Here is an 18,333-nt window from a genome sequence, read left to right as displayed (position 1 = left end):
TGGGTTTGTGGGTTTTTAGTTTATTTGGATTTATGGGGTTTGTGGGTTTTTAATTTGTTTGGGTTTGTGGCTTTTAGTTTATTTGGGTTTGTGGGTGTTTAATTTGTTTTGTTTTCTGGTTTTTAGCTTATTAGGGTTTGTGGGTTTTAGTTTATTTGGATTTATGGGGTTTTGAGTGGTTCTGTGGTTTTTAGCTTATTTGGGTTTGTGGGTGTTTAATTTGTTGGGTTTTGTGGGGTTTTGTTTGGGTTTGTGGGTTTTTAGTTTATTTGGATTTATGGGGTTTTGACTGCTTTTGTGGTTTTTAGCCTATTAGGGTTTGTGGGTGTTTAATTTGTTTGATTTTGTGGGGTTTTGTTTGGGTTTGTGGTTTTTAGTTCATTAGGGTTTGTAGTTTTTTGTTTATTTGGGTTTGTGGGTTTTTAGTTTATTTGGATTTATGGGGTTTTGACTGCTTTTGTGGTTTTTAGCTTATTTGGGTTTGTGGGTGTTTAATTTGTTTGGTTTTGTGGTTTTCAGCTTATTTGGTTTTGTGGGTTTTTAGTTTATTTGGATTTATGGGGTTTGTGGGTTTTTAATTTGTTTGGTTTTGTGGCTTTTAGTTTATTTGGGTTTGTGGGTTTTTCGTTTGTTTGGTTTTGTGGTTTTCAGCTTATTAGGGTTTGTGGGTTTTTAGTTTATTTGGATTTATGGGGTTTTGACTGGCTGTGTGGTTTTTAGCTTATTTGGGTTTTGTGGGGTTTTGTCTGGGTTTCTGGTTTTTAGTTTATTAGGGTTTGTAGTTTTTTGTTTATTTGGGTTTATGGGGTTTGTGGGTTTTTAATTTGTTTGGGTTTGTGGCTTTTAGTTTATTTGGGTTTGTGGGTTTTTCGTTTGTTTGGTTTTGTGGTTTTCAGCTTATTTGGGTTTGTGGGTTTTTCGTTTATTTGGATTTATGGGGTTTTGACTGGCTTTGTGGTTTTTAGCTTATTTGGGTTTGTGGGTTTTTAGTTTATTTGGATTTATGGGGTTTGTGAGTTTTTAATTTGTTTGGCTTTGTGGTTTTTAGCTCATTAGGGTTTGTGGGTTTTTCATTTGTTCGCTTTGTGCGTTTCAGTTTATTTCGCCTTTATTTGCTTCGGGTTTTTCCTCCTCCAAGGCCAGGGCCGCTCCATCAAACCCAGCAGCTCACTTGGGCCACTTGGAGAGAAAAATCCTCATTCTTGAGCGTCCAAAACCAACAAGAACTTTCACCTCATCCATCAACGGAGCCACTGCGGCCTCAAAACCAAACTCCAGCCGGGAAAAGGGAGAAGTGCAGCAGCATCCCAGCAAATCCCAGAGCCAGGAACGCTCCCGGAGGGACCCAAAGCTGCCTTTAATTCTCTTTTCTCCATCTGTTTGCACAACTCTGCGAAGAGCCTGTGAAGAAGGAGCCTGAGAAAGAGCCGAGTATTTATCCCAAACAGCTCCATTTCCTCGGGGCTGTTTCCCTGGGGATGGAAACGCCTCTAATTCCCGAAAATGAGCAGTGCTCGTGCAGCCCTAATTGTTCCTTTTTCAAGCAGCCCCGCGTGGTTGCGGAGCCAATTTGGTGCAGCTGCAATCAAAGGCGGTGTCTTGGAAGGAAAAGCTTCACCCCCGGGAATTCCTCAGGGATCCACAGAGCCCTGGCTCCCTCCAGGAATTCCCACTGAATTCTCCTTTTCCCAGGAATTCCCACTGAATTCTCCTTTTCCCAGGAATTCCCACTGAATTCCCCCTTTTCCAGGAATTCCCACTGAATTCTCCTTTTTCCAGGAATTCCCACTGAATTCTCCTTTTCCCAGAAATTCCCATTGAATTCTCCTTTTCCCAGGAATTCCCATTGAATTCCCCTTTTTCCAGGAACTCCCACTGAATTCTCCTTTTTCCAGGAATTCCCACTGAATTCTCCTTTTCCCAGGAATTCCCATTGAATTCTCCTTTTCCCAGGAATTCCCACTGAATTCCCCTTTTTCCAGGAATTCCCATTGAATTCCCCTTTTTCCAGGAACTCCCACTGAATTCTCCTTTTCCCAGGAATTCCCACTGAATTCTCCTTTTTCCAGGAACTCCCACTGAATTCTCCTTTTCCCAGGAATTCCCACTGAATTCTCCTTTTTCCAGGAACTCCCATTGAATTCTCCTTTTTCCAGGAATTCCCATTGAATTCTCCTTTTCCCAGGAATTCCCACTGAATTCTCCTTTTCCAGGAGTTCCCACTGAATTCTCCTTTTTTGGGGCAGGAATCAAGACCCTAAAAAACCCCCCTACCCCCAAATTAAAAGTCCAAGTTAGAAAGAGAAGGGTTGCTAAAAGAACATTGAATTTCTCTGCTTTTATAGAACCCTCTTCTCCTACAGTTTACCCCAATATGTGCAGTTTATGTTTATATCGATTTAAAATAGTCATTTATTGCTGTATATTGGTGTGTATTTACATCCCTTTGTTTCTTTTTAAAACAGGGCTGTGGCTCCCTCCAGGAATTCCCACTGAATTCCCCTTTTTCCAGGAATTCCCCCTGAATTCTCCTTTTCCAGGAGTTCCCACTGAATTCTCCTTTTTGGGCAGGAATCAAGACCCTAAAAAACCCCCCTACCCCAAAATTAAAAGTCCAAGTTACAAAGAGGAGGGTTGCTAAAAGATCCTACAGTTTACTCCAATATGTGCAGATTATGTTTATATAGATTTAAAATAGTCATTTATTGCTGTATATTGGTGTGTATTTACATCCCTTTATATCCCTTTAAAACAGGGCCCTGGCTCCTTCCAGGAATTCCCACTGAATTCTCCTTTTCCCAGGAACTCCCATTGAATTCTCCTTTTCCCAGGAATTCCCATTGAATTCCCCTTTTTCCAGGAATTCCCACTGAATTCTCCTTTTCCCAGGAATTCCCATTGAATTCCCCTTTTTCCAGGAATTCCCATTGAATTCCCCTTTTTCCAGGAACTCCCATTGAATTCTCCTTTTCCCAGGAATTCCCATTGAATTCCCCTTTTTCCAGGAATTCCCACTGAATTCTCCTTTTCCCAGGAATTCCCATTGAATTCCCCTTTTTCCAAAATTCCCATTGAATTCTCCTTTTCCCAGGAACTCCCATTGAATTCTCCTTTTCCCAGGAATTCCCACTGAATTCTCCTTTTTCCAGGAATTCCCATTGAATTCTCCTTTTCCCAGGAATTCCCATTGAATTCTCCTTTTTCCAGGAATTCCCACTGAATTCCCCTTTTACCAGGAACTCCCACTGAATTCTCCTTTTTCCAGGAATTCCCACTGAATTCTCCTTTTACCAGGAATTCCCACTGAATTCTCCTTTTCCCAGGAATTCCCATTAAATTCTCCTTTTTCCAGGAATTCCCATTGAATTCTCCTTTTTCCAGGAATTCCCACTGAATTCTCCTTTTCCCAGGAATTCCCATTGAATTCTCCTTTTCCCAGGAACTCCCATTAAATTCTCCTTTTCTCAGGAATTCCCACTGAATTCCCCTTTTCCAGGAATTCCCCCTGAATTCTCCTTTTTCCAGGAATTCCCACTGAATTCTCCTTTTTGGGCAGGAATCAAGACCCTAAAAAAAACCCCCCCACCCCAAAATTAAAAGTCCAAGTTACAAAGAGGAGGGTTGCTAAAAGATCCCACAATTTACCCCAATATGTGCAGTTTTTATAGATTTAAAATAGTCATTTATTGCTGTATATTGGTGTGTATTTACATCCCTTTATATCCCTTTAAAACAGGGCCCTGGCTCCCTCCAGGAATTCCCACTGAATTCTCCTTTTTCCAGGAATTCCCACTGAATTCTCCTTTTCCCAGGAATTCCCATTGAATTCTCCTTTTTCCAGGAATTCCCACTGAATTCTCCTTTTTCCAAAATTCCCCCTGAATTCTCCTTTTTCCAGGAATTCCCACTGAATTCTCCTTTTTGGGCAGGAATCAAGACCCTAAAAAACCCCCCCACCCCAAAATTAAAAGTCCAAGTTAGAAAGAGAAGGGTTGCTAAAAGAACATTGAATTTCTCTGCTTTTATAGAGCCCTCTTCTCCTACAGTTTACCCCAATATGTGCAGTTTATATCGATTTAAAATAGTCGTTTATTGCTGTATATTGGTGTGTATTTACATCCCTTTGTATCCCTTTAAAACAGGGCCCTGGCTCCCTCCAGGAATTCCCACTGAATTCTCCTTTTTCCAAAATTCCCACTGAATTCTCCTTTTTCCAGGAATTCCCACTGAATTCTCCTTTTTGGGCAGGAATCAAGACCCTAAAAAAACCCCCCCACCCCAAAATTAAAAGTCCAAGTTACAAAGAGAAGGGTTGCTAAAAGATCCTACAGTTTACCCCAATATGTGCAGTTTATATAGATTTAAAATAGTCATTTATTGCTGTATATTGGTGTGTATTTACATCCCTTTGTATCCCTTTAAAACAGGGCCCTGGCTCCCTCCAGGAATTCCCACTGAATTCTCCTTTTTCCAAAATTCCCACTGAATTCTCCTTTTTCCAGGAATTCCCACTGAATTCTCCTTTTTGGGCAGGAATCAAGACCCTAAAAAAACCCCCCCACCCCAAAATTAAAAGTCCAAGTTACAAAGAGAAGGGTTGCTAAAAGATCCTACAGTTTACCCCAATATGTGCAGTTTATATAGATTTAAAATAGTCATTTATTGCTGTATATTGGTGTGTATTTACATCCCTTTGTATCCCTTTAAAACAGGGCCCTGGCTCCCTCCAGGAATTCCCACTGAATTCTCCTTTTTCCAAAATTCCCACTGAATTCTCCTTTTCCCAGGAATTCCCATTGAATTCCCCTTTTTCCAAAATTCCCATTGAATTCTCCTTTTTCCAAAATTCCCACTGAATTCTCCTTTTCCCAGGAACTCCCATTGAATTCCCCTTTTTCCAAAATTCCCATTGAATTCTCCTTTTTCCAGGAATTCCCACTGAATTCCCCTTTTTCCAGGAACTCCCATTGAATTCTCCTTTTTCCAAAATTCCCACTGAATTCCCCTTTTCCCAGGAATTCCCCCTGAATTCTCCTTTTTCCAGGAATTCCCACTGAATTCTCCTTTTTGGGCAGGAATCAAGACCCTAAAAAACCCCCCCACCCCAAAATTAAAAGTCCAAGTTAGAAAGAGAAGGGTTGCTAAAAGAACATTGAATTTCTCTGCTTTTATAGAGCCCTCTTCTCCTACAGTTTACCCCAATATGTGCAGTTTATATCGATTTAAAATAGTCGTTTATTGCTGTATATTGGTGTGTATTTACATCCCTTTGTATCCCTTTAAAACAGGGCCCTGGCTCCCTCCAGGAATTCCCACTGAATTCTCCTTTTTCCAAAATTCCCACTGAATTCTCCTTTTTCCAGGAATTCCCACTGAATTCTCCTTTTTGGGCAGGAATCAAGACCCTAAAAAAACCCCCCCACCCCAAAATTAAAAGTCCAAGTTACAAAGAGAAGGGTTGCTAAAAGATCCTACAGTTTACCCCAATATGTGCAGTTTATATAGATTTAAAATAGTCATTTATTGCTGTATATTGGTGTGTATTTACATCCCTTTGTATCCCTTTAAAACAGGGCCCTGGCTCCCTCCAGGAATTCCCACTGAATTCTCCTTTTTCCAAAATTCCCACTGAATTCTCCTTTTCCCAGGAATTCCCATTGAATTCCCCTTTTTCCAAAATTCCCATTGAATTCTCCTTTTTCCAAAATTCCCACTGAATTCTCCTTTTCCCAGGAACTCCCATTGAATTCCCCTTTTTCCAAAATTCCCATTGAATTCTCCTTTTTCCAGGAATTCCCACTGAATTCCCCTTTTTCCAGGAACTCCCATTGAATTCTCCTTTTTCCAAAATTCCCACTGAATTCCCCTTTTCCCAGGAATTCCCCCTGAATTCTCCTTTTTCCAGGAATTCCCACTGAATTCTCCTTTTTGGGCAGGAATCAAGACCCTAAAAAACCCCCCCACCCCAAAATTAAAAGTCCAAGTTAGAAAGAGAAGGGTTGCTAAAAGAACATTGAATTTCTCTGCTTTTATAGAGCCCTCTTCTCCTACAGTTTACCCCAATATGTGCAGTTTATATCGATTTAAAATAGTCGTTTATTGCTGTATATTGGTGTGTATTTACATCCCTTTGTATCCCTTTAAAACAGGGCCCTGGCTCCCTCCAGGAATTCCCACTGAATTCTCCTTTTTCCAAAATTCCCACTGAATTCTCCTTTTTCCAGGAATTCCCACTGAATTCTCCTTTTTGGGCAGGAATCAAGACCCTAAAAAAACCCCCCCACCCCAAAATTAAAAGTCCAAGTTACAAAGAGAAGGGTTGCTAAAAGATCCTACAGTTTACCCCAATATGTGCAGTTTATATAGATTTAAAATAGTCATTTATTGCTGTATATTGGTGTGTATTTACATCCCTTTGTATCCCTTTAAAACAGGGCCCTGGCTCCCTCCAGGAATTCCCACTGAATTCTCCTTTTTCCAAAATTCCCACTGAATTCTCCTTTTCCCAGGAATTCCCATTGAATTCCCCTTTTTCCAAAATTCCCATTGAATTCTCCTTTTTCCAAAATTCCCACTGAATTCTCCTTTTCCCAGGAACTCCCATTGAATTCCCCTTTTTCCAAAATTCCCATTGAATTCTCCTTTTTCCAGGAATTCCCACTGAATTCCCCTTTTTCCAGGAACTCCCATTGAATTCTCCTTTTTCCAAAATTCCCACTGAATTCCCCTTTTCCCAGGAATTCCCCCTGAATTCTCCTTTTTCCAGGAATTCCCACTGAATTCTCCTTTTTGGGCAGGAATCAAGACCCTAAAAAACCCCCCCACCCCAAAATTAAAAGTCCAAGTTACAAAGAGAAGGGTTGCTAAAAGAACATTGAATTTCTCTGCTTTTATAGAACCCTCTTCTCCTACAGTTTACCCCAATATGTGCAGTTTATATCGATTTAAAATAGTCATTTATTGCTGTATATTGGTGTGTATTTACATCCCTTTGTACCCCTTTAAAACAGGGCCCTGGCTCCCTCCAGGAATTCCCACTGAATTCTCCTTTTTCCAGGAATTCCCACTGAATTCTCCTTTTCCCAGGAATTCCCATTGAATTCTCCTTTTTCCAGGAATTCCCACTGAATTCTCCTTTTTCCAAAATTCCCACTGAATTCTCCTTTTCCAGGAATTCCCATTGAATTCCCCTTTTCCCAGGAATTCCCACTGAATTCCCCTTTTACCAGGAACTCCCACTGAATTCTCCTTTTTCCAGGAATTCCCATTGAATTCTCCTTTTTCCAGGAATTCCCACTGAATTCTCCTTTTTCCAAAATTCCCATTGAATTCTCCTTTTTCCAGGAATTGGCCCTGATTTCTCCTTTTACCAGGAATTCCCCCGGAATTCTCCTTTTTCCAGGAATTCCCACTGAATTCTCCTTTTTGGGGCAGGAATCAAGACCCTAAAAAAAACCCCTACCCCAAAATTAAACGTCCAAGTTACAAAGAGAAGGGTTGCTAAAAGAACATTGAATTTCTCTGCTTTTATAGAACCCTCTTCTCCTACAGTTTACCCCAATATGTGCAGTTTATATAGATTAAAAATAGTCATTTATTGCTGTATATTGGTGTGTATTTACATCCCTTTGATTCTTTTTAAAACAGGGCTGTGGCTCCCTCCAGGAATTCCCACTGAATTCTCCTTTTTCCAGGAGTTCCCACTGAATTCTCCTTTTTTGGGGCAGGAATCAAGACCCTAAAAAACCCCCCTACCCCAAAATTAAAAGTCCAAGTTACAAAGAGAAGGGTTGCTAAAAGAACATTGAATTTCTCTGCTTTTATAGAACCCTCTTCTCCTACAGTTTACCCCAATATGTGCAGTTTATGTTTATATCGATTTAAAATAGTCATTTATTGCTGTATATTAGTGTGTATTTACATCCCTTTGTTTCTTTTTAAAACAGGGCTGTGGCTCCCTCCAGGAATTCCCACTGAATTCCCCTTTTTCCAGGAGTTCCCACTGAATTCTCCTTTTTTGGGCAGGAATCAAGACCCTTAAAAAACCCCCCACCCCAAAATTAAAAGTCCAAGTTACAAAGAGGAGGGTTGCTAAAAGATCCTACAGTTTACCCCAATATGTGCAGTTTATATAGATTTAAAATAGTCATTTATTGCTGTATATTGGTGTGTATTTACATCCCTTTATATCCCTTTAAAACAGGGCCCTGGCTCCCTCCAGGAATTCCCACTGAATTCTCCTTTTTCCAGGAATTCCCACTGAATTCTCCTTTTCCCAGGAATTCCCATTGAATTCTCCTTTTTCCAGGAATTCCCACTGAATTCTCCTTTTTCCAAAATTCCCACTGAATTCTCCTTTTCCCAGGAATTCCCACTGAATTCTCCTTTTACCAGGAATTCCCATTGAATTCCCCTTTTTCCAGGAATTCCCACTGAATTCTCCTTTTTGGGCAGGAATCAAGACCCTAAAAAACCCCCCTACCCCCAAATTAAAAGTCCAAGTTAGAAAGAGAAGGGTTGCTAAAAGAACATTGAATTTCTCTGCTTTTATAGAACCCTCTTCTCCTACAGTTTACCCCAATATGTGCAGTTTATATAGATTTAAAATAGTCATTTATTGCTGTATATTGGTGTGTATTTACATCCCTTTATATCCCTTTAAAACAGGGCCCTGGCTCCCTCCAGGAACTCCCACTGAATTCTCCTTTTTCCAAAATTCCCACTGAATTCTCCTTTTCCAGGAATTCCCACTGAATTCTCATTTTTCCAGGAATTCCCACTGAATTCTCCTTTTTCCAGGAATTCCCACTGAATTTGGCTTTTTTTGGGGGGAAAAAATCCAGGCCACCCCAAAAAATCCCACCTTGATTCCAACTTGAAGCCACACAGATGAGGATTGCTAAAAAAACCAGCATTTGGCATTACTGCATCCCTCTGCTTTTATATTTCACTTAACTTGATGTGTGGTTTATATTCATATTTCTATTTCAAGTATTTACTCACTGGTTTATATGGATATGTACTGCACCACTTAAAAAAAGGGCCCTGGAATTAACTTGGCTTTTGGGGAGGGGAAAAAATCCAGACCACCAATAAAAAAATCCCACCTTGAAATTCAAACTTGGAGTTACAAAAATAAGGATTCCTTAAAAAATAGCATCCAAAATTATTATACCCCTCTTCTTTTAGGTTTTCCTTAAATATACGTGTGTTTTATATTTGTATTTATTTAAATTATTCACTTATTGGTTTCTCTTTACATCCTTTTGTATCCCTTTAAAAAAGGGCCCTGGGTCCCTCCAGGGGCTTTGGAATGAACTTTGCTTTTGGGGGAAAAAAAAATCCAGACCCACCCCAAAAAAATCCCACCCTAAAATTAAAATTCTAAGTTCCATAGTTGAGTATTCCTAAAAAAAAATAGCATCTGACATTATTGGGCCCCTCTGCTTTTACAGAGCCCTCTTCTTTTATATTTTACTTCAACACAGGTGTATTTTATATCTAGTTACACTTAAACCATAATATATTTTAATATTTATATTTATAATCTATATATTTGCATTTTAATACTTTTATGTATTTAAATTTTTAATATTTAATGTTTGTAATATATTTATTATTTCTTATTAGATATTTTTGTTATTATTTTTACTACGTCTTATTATTTTTATTATATCATATGGTTTTATTATATTTTTATTTCTTAAATTTTTATTATATTATTTATTTATTTTATTCATTTTATTATTTTTATTATTATTTCTTATTCTTTATTCCTTTAAAAAGATTTTATTTTTTGATATAAATTTTGTATTTTAGAACATATTTTATATTATATTTTTAATATATTTTTTAATATTTATATTTGTTTATTTTTCCATATTTGTAGTTATTTATATGCCTTTGTACCCCTTGAAAATATTTTTTTCCTCTATATTTTTATATATATATAAAATATTTCTATCCCTTTTTAATATATCTATTTATATCCCTCTTCTACAGATTTATAAACTGTGTCCTGACAAGGACAGAAATGAAAATACAACCCCTGCTCTGCTTCACGAGGTGGGGATTGGTCCAAGGTCAGATTTGGGAAATCTTTTCCAACCCAAACAATTCTGTGATTTTATTTTTCCTTCACTCCCTTTTTATTTGTCACCCTCTGGGTCTAACACAGCATCCAGAGGTGATGATTTAATAACATCTGAATTTAATTTAATAATTTAATCTTCTTTTATCCCCTCATTAGTGAGCAAATAAACTCCCAGCCCTCCATCCCCTGCTTTATTTATTATTTCTGTGCAATTTGTTTCACTTTTCCTCTCTTTGTCCCAGACTTGCCCAATTTCTTTTGAGTGAATTCCTCAGGTGAGAGGCAGCAGGGAGAGGAATTCATTCCCTTTGCAGCCCAGCCTCACTCATCTTCCAGGGCCAGCAAGAAATGGGCATTTCTCCATTTTTAGGAAGATTTTTCACCAGATGAGGCTGTCAGGATTCACGTCCCAGTCGAATTTAACTGGGATTATTTATAGCTGTCTCCAAAATTCTGCAGCTGAAAGGAAATTCAGGACTCCACAGCTGGGTTGGGCTTGGGAGAAGAATCCTTTAGTGAGAAAAGAAGGAAAAATCCCCCAGTCTGAGGGTGAACGGGGCTAATTAGGAAATCATGTTGAATTCAAGGGACACTTAATGGGGAAAGAAAACAAATTTAGGGATGCTGAAAGCATGAAAGCACTTAATTTCAATATTTTCTAAATGAGACGTGCTGAAATGGAGCTCCCTGAACTGCCTGTGGTTCCTAGAAGCTCCTAAGTAATAAAATTTCCTTCAGATCAAAGTGTTTTATTGAAATGGAAATGAAATTCTCTCTGTTCTCCCAATTCCCCAAGAAAAAGCTGACCACTTTCACTCCCACTGGTCCTGCCATGGTTGCCCTCGTTTCTTTTTCCAGACCAGTCACTAAATCCAGTGATTTGTGCTGATCTAAGCCCGTCTCCTCTCCCCAGATGGAATTTTGGGGGGCCCATTCCTGGATTTCCAAGCCCCACAGCAGCTCTGAGTGCACCTAGGAACAGGAATTCCCAAACAAGGAACACCCTGAGCCTGCTGGGCCACTTGGAAGCTGCGAACTCAGCAGGGTGAGGTGCAGAACCAGCTGTGCCACATCTGGGGAGAGCCACCAAACCTCTGGTGCCCTTCACCCCAAAGCTCTGCAGCCCTGGCAGAGCTCTGCACCTCAGAGGTGGCTGGGCTGGGCCAGGGGAGCACCAAGCTTTGCCTTTTCCCAGCCTGCAGGGGAAGGAGCACCAAATCCCTGCCTTTTGCCCAGCTCTGTGCTGGGATGTGGCACCTGGAGGGAAACGCCAGCAGGCAGCAGGAGATGGGGAGCAGGAGGGGCAGGCACTGAGAGCAGGCAGGAAGGAGCCAGCAGGGAAATGAGGAGACATGAGGAGGTCACACAACGAGGAAAAGAGGATTAAGGGAGATCCTCCAGCACAGGAATGGAGTCAAGTCCCAAACCCACGAGGTCAAGAAGGAAGAGTGGCAGTGCTGGAGCTCTTATTCCTCAAATCCCACTGCACCTCTGGCACCTGGGGCTGGAGCAGCAGCTCGGCAGTGTCAGGAGCTCCTTCTGCCCTTCCAGGAGCTCCATGGTGTCCCCACAGGAGGGGCAGCCCGGGGGTGCATTCCCAGATTTTCAAGCCACACAGCAACTCCTGATTGCTCTTCCTGGGGCTCTTCCAGGGAAGCTCAGGAGCTCATCCTGGAGCTCGTTCTGCCCTTCTGCTCTTCCAGGGGCTCCACGTTGTCCCTACAATTCCTGGCAGGAGGGGGCAGCTGGGGAGGGGTCGGGCTCTGCTCCCAGGGAACAGGGACAGGAGGAGGAAATGGCCTCAGGCTGGGCCAGGGGAGGCTCAGGGTGGGCATCAGCAGGAATTTCCTCATGGAAAGGATGGTCAGGCCTTGGAGCTGCCCAGGGAGGTTTGGAGTGCCCATCCCTGGAGGTGCCCAAGGAAGGCCCAGATGTGGCACTCAGTGCTCTGGGCTGGGGACAAGGTGGGGATGGCTCAGCTTGGACTCGCTGATCCCGGGGGGGTATTTCAGCCTGGGATTCCCGCAGTGACAATGTCCTTTCACAGCCCTCCAGCCCTGCCCAGCCTGTCCTTGTTCCAGAGCCATGTCCAGCTGAGCTGTGTGTGCTGGGACACCGGGAATGCCCAGCAAACACACCAGGAATGCTCAGGACGTGGCTGTGTCCCCATCCAGACCCTGCTGCTGAGGCTGATGCCTTTGGTTTTAACTTTTCTCTTTTTCAAATCCTGCACTGCCCGGTGTGTAACTCTGAAGTTCCGTGGGCCCTGTCAGCTGCTGCTCTCTCACGCTGGTCACACATAACAAACCTCTCCACGTTTGCTCTCCAAGGACACCCAGATTGTCCCAGGCCCCAAAATGTGTAAACTTGGGGTAATTACATCATGAACTGAAGTTATAATTGAGAATTAACCCTGATATGCAAATGGACCAAACTGATAAAAGGGTGAAGAACCCGTGACCCGGGGTCCATCTTGGCTGGAGCCTTTGCACTGCCCAGGGTGCCCCTTTGAAGGCCCTTCCAATAAACACCTCCTTTAATTCTCTTATTCTTGTCCAGCCTCTGTTTTTAGGTGGCCACTTCAAGGCATCAGGGATCTCATCGTGCAGACACCAGCTCCCCAAGTAAGGCAGGAGAATGTTCACCGAGGTAACACCAGCCTCAGCTGACGAGGTCAGGGCAGGGCAGACACCACCGTGAGCACAATGTTTTTGTGCCACTCTGATGCCTCCAACTGCACTTTCTTCCTGTCCTCTTTTTCAAAAGGTTCCTGAGAGCTTTTGTTCCGATTTGAAAATTCTGTTTCTTTTGGTGCATTTCCCAACCATTGCTCCGAGCGAGGAGGAGAACAATGAGCGGCCTTTGATATCGGATCAGAACGGAGCCATTTACTGCAGGACTCTGATGCATTGTTCTTCCTTTCAACGGGAATTATCCCGTCACAGGCTCTTCCCGGAGTCACAGATTCCCAAGGAACTGAAGCAGCATTCCAGCAGCAGCCCGGCCCGTGCATCCAAACCACATTTATCACCTCCTTCAGCCTCAGTTAACACCCAAACCGCGAATGCTTTGCTTTGGGGAAGGTTCAGAGTGGCACTTACAGCAAGAGAACCCCTCTCCCGCCCTCAAAATAGAGCTCTGATTTACCCAAACGCTCTCTCTGTCACTCTGGCTCAGGTTAAGTTTTAAATACATTTATTTTCCCCCTCAGTTACAGCCCTGAAAGCCTCCTAATCACCAGTCAAATAAACTCCAGATCATTTCAAACGCGTGTGACTAAAGGGCAGTCCTGGTGCGAGCCTTTGTACAAGATTTCCTGCGGCATCGAGGTAATAAAAAACCATTACAAAGTGTACAAGGAGCTGTGTGTAAATGCCAAAAAATGAACTCGAAATGTCAAGAAAGTGCAAAAGCAGCTGCGTGTCCTCTGTCCCAGGATTTGGGAGTGACGTGGTCTCGCACAGAGGCTGGCAGATGTTCCAGCAGAGGGTTTGCAAATGGGCAGATCTACAGAAAATTGCAATAATTCGGGGGGGGAAAAAAGCAGAGGTTTTGCAAATGGATTTGTCTTTCCTCCCAACAGGTGCTGAGCTCACCTGTCCTGACATCCTCACCTATCCTGACATCCTCCCCTGTCCTGACAGCCTCACCTCTCCCAAAACCCTCACCTGACCCCAAACCCTCACCTGACCCCAAACCCTCCCCTGTCCTGACAGCCTCACCTCTCCCAAAATCCTCACCTGACCCCAAACCCTCACCTGACCCCAAACCCTCACCTGTCCTGACATCCTCACCTGTCCTGACAGCCTCACCTCTCCCAAAACCCTCACCTGACCCCAAACCCTCACCTGACCCCAAACCCTCACCTGTCCTGACATCCTCACCCGTCCCAAAATCCTCACCTGACCCCAAACCCTCACCTGACCCCAAACCCTCACCTATCCTGACATCCTCACCCGTCCCAAAATCCTCACCTGTCCCCCACAGCCTCCCCAGGGAACACCCCTGGGAACACCCAGAGCTGCTCCACGGCCTTATGGGGATGAGTGGGAAGATCCTGGGACGAGCTCTGCCCCCACTGCTGCCCCCACTGAGGCCCTGTGAGCTCCAGCACAGGCAAAACCATCCCAGTGCCTCGGTGCCTCGAGGCAGAGCAGAGGTTTTCATCAGAAATTAGAGGGTTTTGAACAGAATTTAATTGTTGAGAGCAGGAAATGCTGAGAGGCTCCACCATCGTGTCAGTGAAGGCATTTCCTTGGCTGAACGTCCGGGCTAATTGGCCGGCTGGACTCATTACCAAGAAGTTCTCAGCCTTAATGATAATTTTAAGGACTCCAAAAAAAAAAACATTTATGGGGAGCTGAACAGCATTTTAGGTTCAGTAATCAACAGCGGCGTAAGTTGAATTTTAACACGGTTAATTTGTCATTCCCCCAGCAGCACCACGGAACATCATGACCTGACTTCCACCAGAAAACAGCTTTTCCCAGGTATCCGAGGCTTCCATGGGCCCAGAGCACCTGAGGGTTTGGAGCCTTCACACACAACCCTTCACCCCACAACCACCAGGCATCGTTTATGGCAGCAAACACGGGGGGTGAGTTCAGGACTTGAGGAGGCAGGGGCAGGGAAAAGCAAAATAACAAATGGGCGAAGAGAATGTAAAAAAAAAGTGCAGTAATTCAAATATCCTGGTGCCTACATGGCTCCTGAAAATCCCTTCACCCACATCACCCACCCTTCCCAGACATTCACTCAGAGTGCAGTTTAAAGGATGGCTGAGACGAAAAACAAAACCACGCTGGAAGGAACCAGCAATTTAAATTCTGAAAAACCAGATTAAATTACACAACAACGAGGCACAGATGTCTAAATCCTGGTACAGCTCATTTCCCACCCCCCAGCCGAATTCAGGTGCAATTCCAGCCCCTCCTGGACTCACCCTCGTAGCTGGCCTGGAAGCCTTGGGCACTCACGGCGTAGTCGCTGACGAGCCACAGGGACAGCACGAGGCCAGTGCTGACAATGGGAGCAGGCAGCTGGAATCCTGTCAGCCTGGAAAAAACCCACAGCGAGGTCACACTCAGCACTGGTACCCTGGGAAACCCCACAGCGAGGTCACAACTCAGCATTGCCCAAAAAAACCCCACAGCGAGGTCACACTCAGCACTGGTACCCTGGGAAACCCCACAGCGAGGTCACACTCAGCACTGGTACCCTGGGAAACCCCACAGCGAGGTCACACTCAGCATTGCCCAAAAAAACCCCACAGCGAGGTCACATTCAGCATTGCCCAAAAAAACCCCACACAGCGAGGTCACACTCAGCATTGCCCAAAAAAACCCCACAGCGAGGTCACACTCAGCATTGCCCAAAAAAACCCCACAGCGAGGTCACACTCAGCATTGCCCAAGAAAACCCCACACAGCGAGGTCACACTCAGCATTGCCCAAAAAAACCCCACAGCGAGGTCACACTCAGCATTGCCCAAAAAAACCCCACAGCGAGGTCACACTCAGCATTGCTGCCCAAGAAAACCCCACAGCGAGGTCAACACTCAGCATTGCCCAAAAAAACCCCACAGCGAGGTCACACTCAGCACTGCCCAAAAAAACCCCACACAGCGAGGTCACACTCAGCACTGCCCAAAAAAACCCCACAGCGAGGTCACACTCAGCATTGCCCAAGAAAACTCCACACAGCGAGGTCACACTCAGCATTGCCCAAAAAAAACCCCACAGCGAGGTCACATTCAGCATTGCTGCCCTACAGAAAACCCCACACAACGAGGTCACACTCAGCATTGCCCAAAAAAACCCCACAGCGAGGTCACACTCAGCACTGCCCAAAAAAACCCCACAGCGAGGTCACACCCAGCACTGCCCAAAAAAACCCCACAGCAAGGTCACACTCAGCACTGCTGCCCAAAAAAACCCCACACAGCGAGGTCACACTCAGCATTGCCCAAAAAAACCCCACACAGCGAGGTCACACTCAGCATTGCTGCCCAAAACAACCCCACAGCGAGGTCACACTCAGCACTGCCCAAAAAAACCCCACAGCGAGGTCACACTCAGCATTGCTGCCCAAGAAAACCCCATAGCGAGGTCACACTCAGCACTGCTGCCCAAAAAAAACCCACAGCGAGGTCACACTCAGCATTGCTGCCCAAGAAAACCCCACACACCGAGGTCACACTCAGCATTGCCCAAAAAAACCCCACAGCGAGGTCACACTCAGCACTGCCCAAAAAAACCCCACAGCGAGGTCACACTCAGCACTGCCCAAAAAAACCCCACAGCGAGGTCACACTCAGCACTGCCCAAAAAAACCCCACAGCAAGGTCACACTCAGCACTGCTGCCCAAAAAAACCCCACACAGCGAGGTCACACTCAGCATTGCTGCCCAAGAAAACCCCACACAGCGAGGTCACACTCAGCATTGCCCAAAAAAACCCCACAGCGAGGTCACACTCAGCACTGCCCAAAAAAACCCCACAGCGAGGTCACACCCAGCACTGCCCAAAAAAACCCCACAGCGAGGTCACACAGCACTGCCCAAGAAAACCCCACAGCGAGGTCACACCCAGCACTGCCCAAGAAAACCCCACAGCGAGGTCACACCCAGCACTGCCCAAAACAACCCCACAGCGAGGTCACACTCAGCATTGCCCAAAAAAACCCCACAGCGAGGTCACACTCAGCATTGCCCAAAAAAACCCCACAGCGAGGTCACACTCAGCATTGCCCAAAAAAACCCAGGAGTGGGGCAGATCCCACCACGCTCCTGGGGAAGGAGCTCAGAGCTGCAGGACTCCGACACCAGGACAGCCTGAGAGCAGCAAATCCTGGGCTTTCTGCACCTCCTGCCTGGCCACAGGAACTGCTCCTGCAGTTCTCCACTCCTGTGGCTCCTCACTGCTCCTGTCCCAAAGCCCTCCCTGCTTCACAGCCTGCCCTGGGGCGCTCCCAAACGCAGCCTTGGGATGCTGGAGCAGAACCCACCCCCATCCACGCCATGGGAGAGAGATTTTGGGGTGCTGAGTGAGCCCAAGGCTTTGTTCACTGATGCTTAAAATGTTTTTGAGAACGCTGGAGTAGAAATATCAGCGAGTGACTGAGCGTTCTGCAAACTGCTCTAAACTGAACACAAAACCAGGCAAAAAATGGATGTTAGCAACTAATTAAAGCCCTTTCATGTGGTGCCTCCGGAGTGCTGGCTCTGCAGTTGGACAGTGGATAAGGCTGGGAGTTTCTAGGAATCCTCCCCACCCTCACCCAGCCATCCCTGCCAGCACAAGGCCAAGGATGGGGGTTTTATGTGGGGACAGATCCCAAATGCAGCGCAGCAAAGACTGGGATGGCTCCCACCTCCCCCCTGAGGTAAAAACCCAAGCCCAGAGCCACGGAATCACTGAGTGAGAGGATGTGGGAGCTGCCCTGCAGGAACTGCCCAGGACACGGGCCCAGATCAGAGTGAAGAGAACAAAACGAAACTGGACAAACCCAGAAACTCCCAGCCCTCGTGTCTTGGCCTCCCACCTGCTTCCCTCATGGACTTAGGGCTAAATGACACCTGACTTTATTATAAAAGCCTGTTTATTACCGCTTTTCATTAATCCCAAACCCTCAACAAATCCCATACTGGACTCCTGCCTGCCATTACCAAGGCCAGGAATCCAGGAGCAATCCCTGAGCTGCCCCAAACCCAGAGCTTTACAAACCACGGGAGCAGCAGGAACTGAAGGAACTCAGTATCCTTTGGGATCAAGAGTGCTCAAGGGTTCCCAAGGGCAGGAGCAGCATGAGATAAACAGCAAAAATGAGAATTTAAAGCTTCTTACAACACACTCCAAGGTTTATCCCACATACAGCAGCCAGACTTTCTGCCAGGAGGGCAAAGGATCACCTGTGCTACAAAGCTCTCTGACCCTTTAAGAAATACCTGTAAATATGATTTAGTTCAGGGTGTTTTCTCTCCTCACATGGAATGAAAAGGCACCCACAGAACAAATCCAGATTTGGGGGACACCATTTAAGTTTCTGTGAGCACCCAGCCCCAGCAATTCCTCCTTAAACTCATCACCAGCCCCCAGAGACAGCGAGGGAACTTCCCTCCTCTTCTCTCTGGCTGTCATTTAGCAAACCTAAATATTATTTCACACACACTGAGCTCTGACTGATGAGAGCTGACGGGCTCTGCCTGAGAACTTTATTGAAGCAAAATTTCCAGTTATTGG

The 18,333-nt window shown here is 44.8% G+C and overlaps 1 protein-coding gene across 1 annotated transcript in view; it reads right to left on the bottom strand.

Moving 5' to 3' along the window:
* The window catches only part of CSMD2 (CUB and Sushi multiple domains 2), a 368,722-nt gene that overhangs the window by 279,435 nt on the left and 70,954 nt on the right, over positions 1-18,333 (bottom strand). Inside the window, exon 4 of the mRNA XM_069036010.1 lies at positions 15,036-15,148. Coding sequence (XP_068892111.1) covers positions 15,036-15,148 — 113 coding nt within the window. The remainder of the gene's footprint in view (positions 1-15,035; positions 15,149-18,333) is intronic.

Source organism: Aphelocoma coerulescens, chromosome 23 (genome assembly GCF_041296385.1).
Source record: "Aphelocoma coerulescens isolate FSJ_1873_10779 chromosome 23, UR_Acoe_1.0, whole genome shotgun sequence".
Lineage (NCBI taxonomy): Eukaryota > Metazoa > Chordata > Aves > Passeriformes > Corvidae > Aphelocoma > Aphelocoma coerulescens.
The sequence above is the reverse complement of the archived record's forward strand: the minus strand, read 5'-3'. Positions and strand labels throughout refer to the sequence as shown.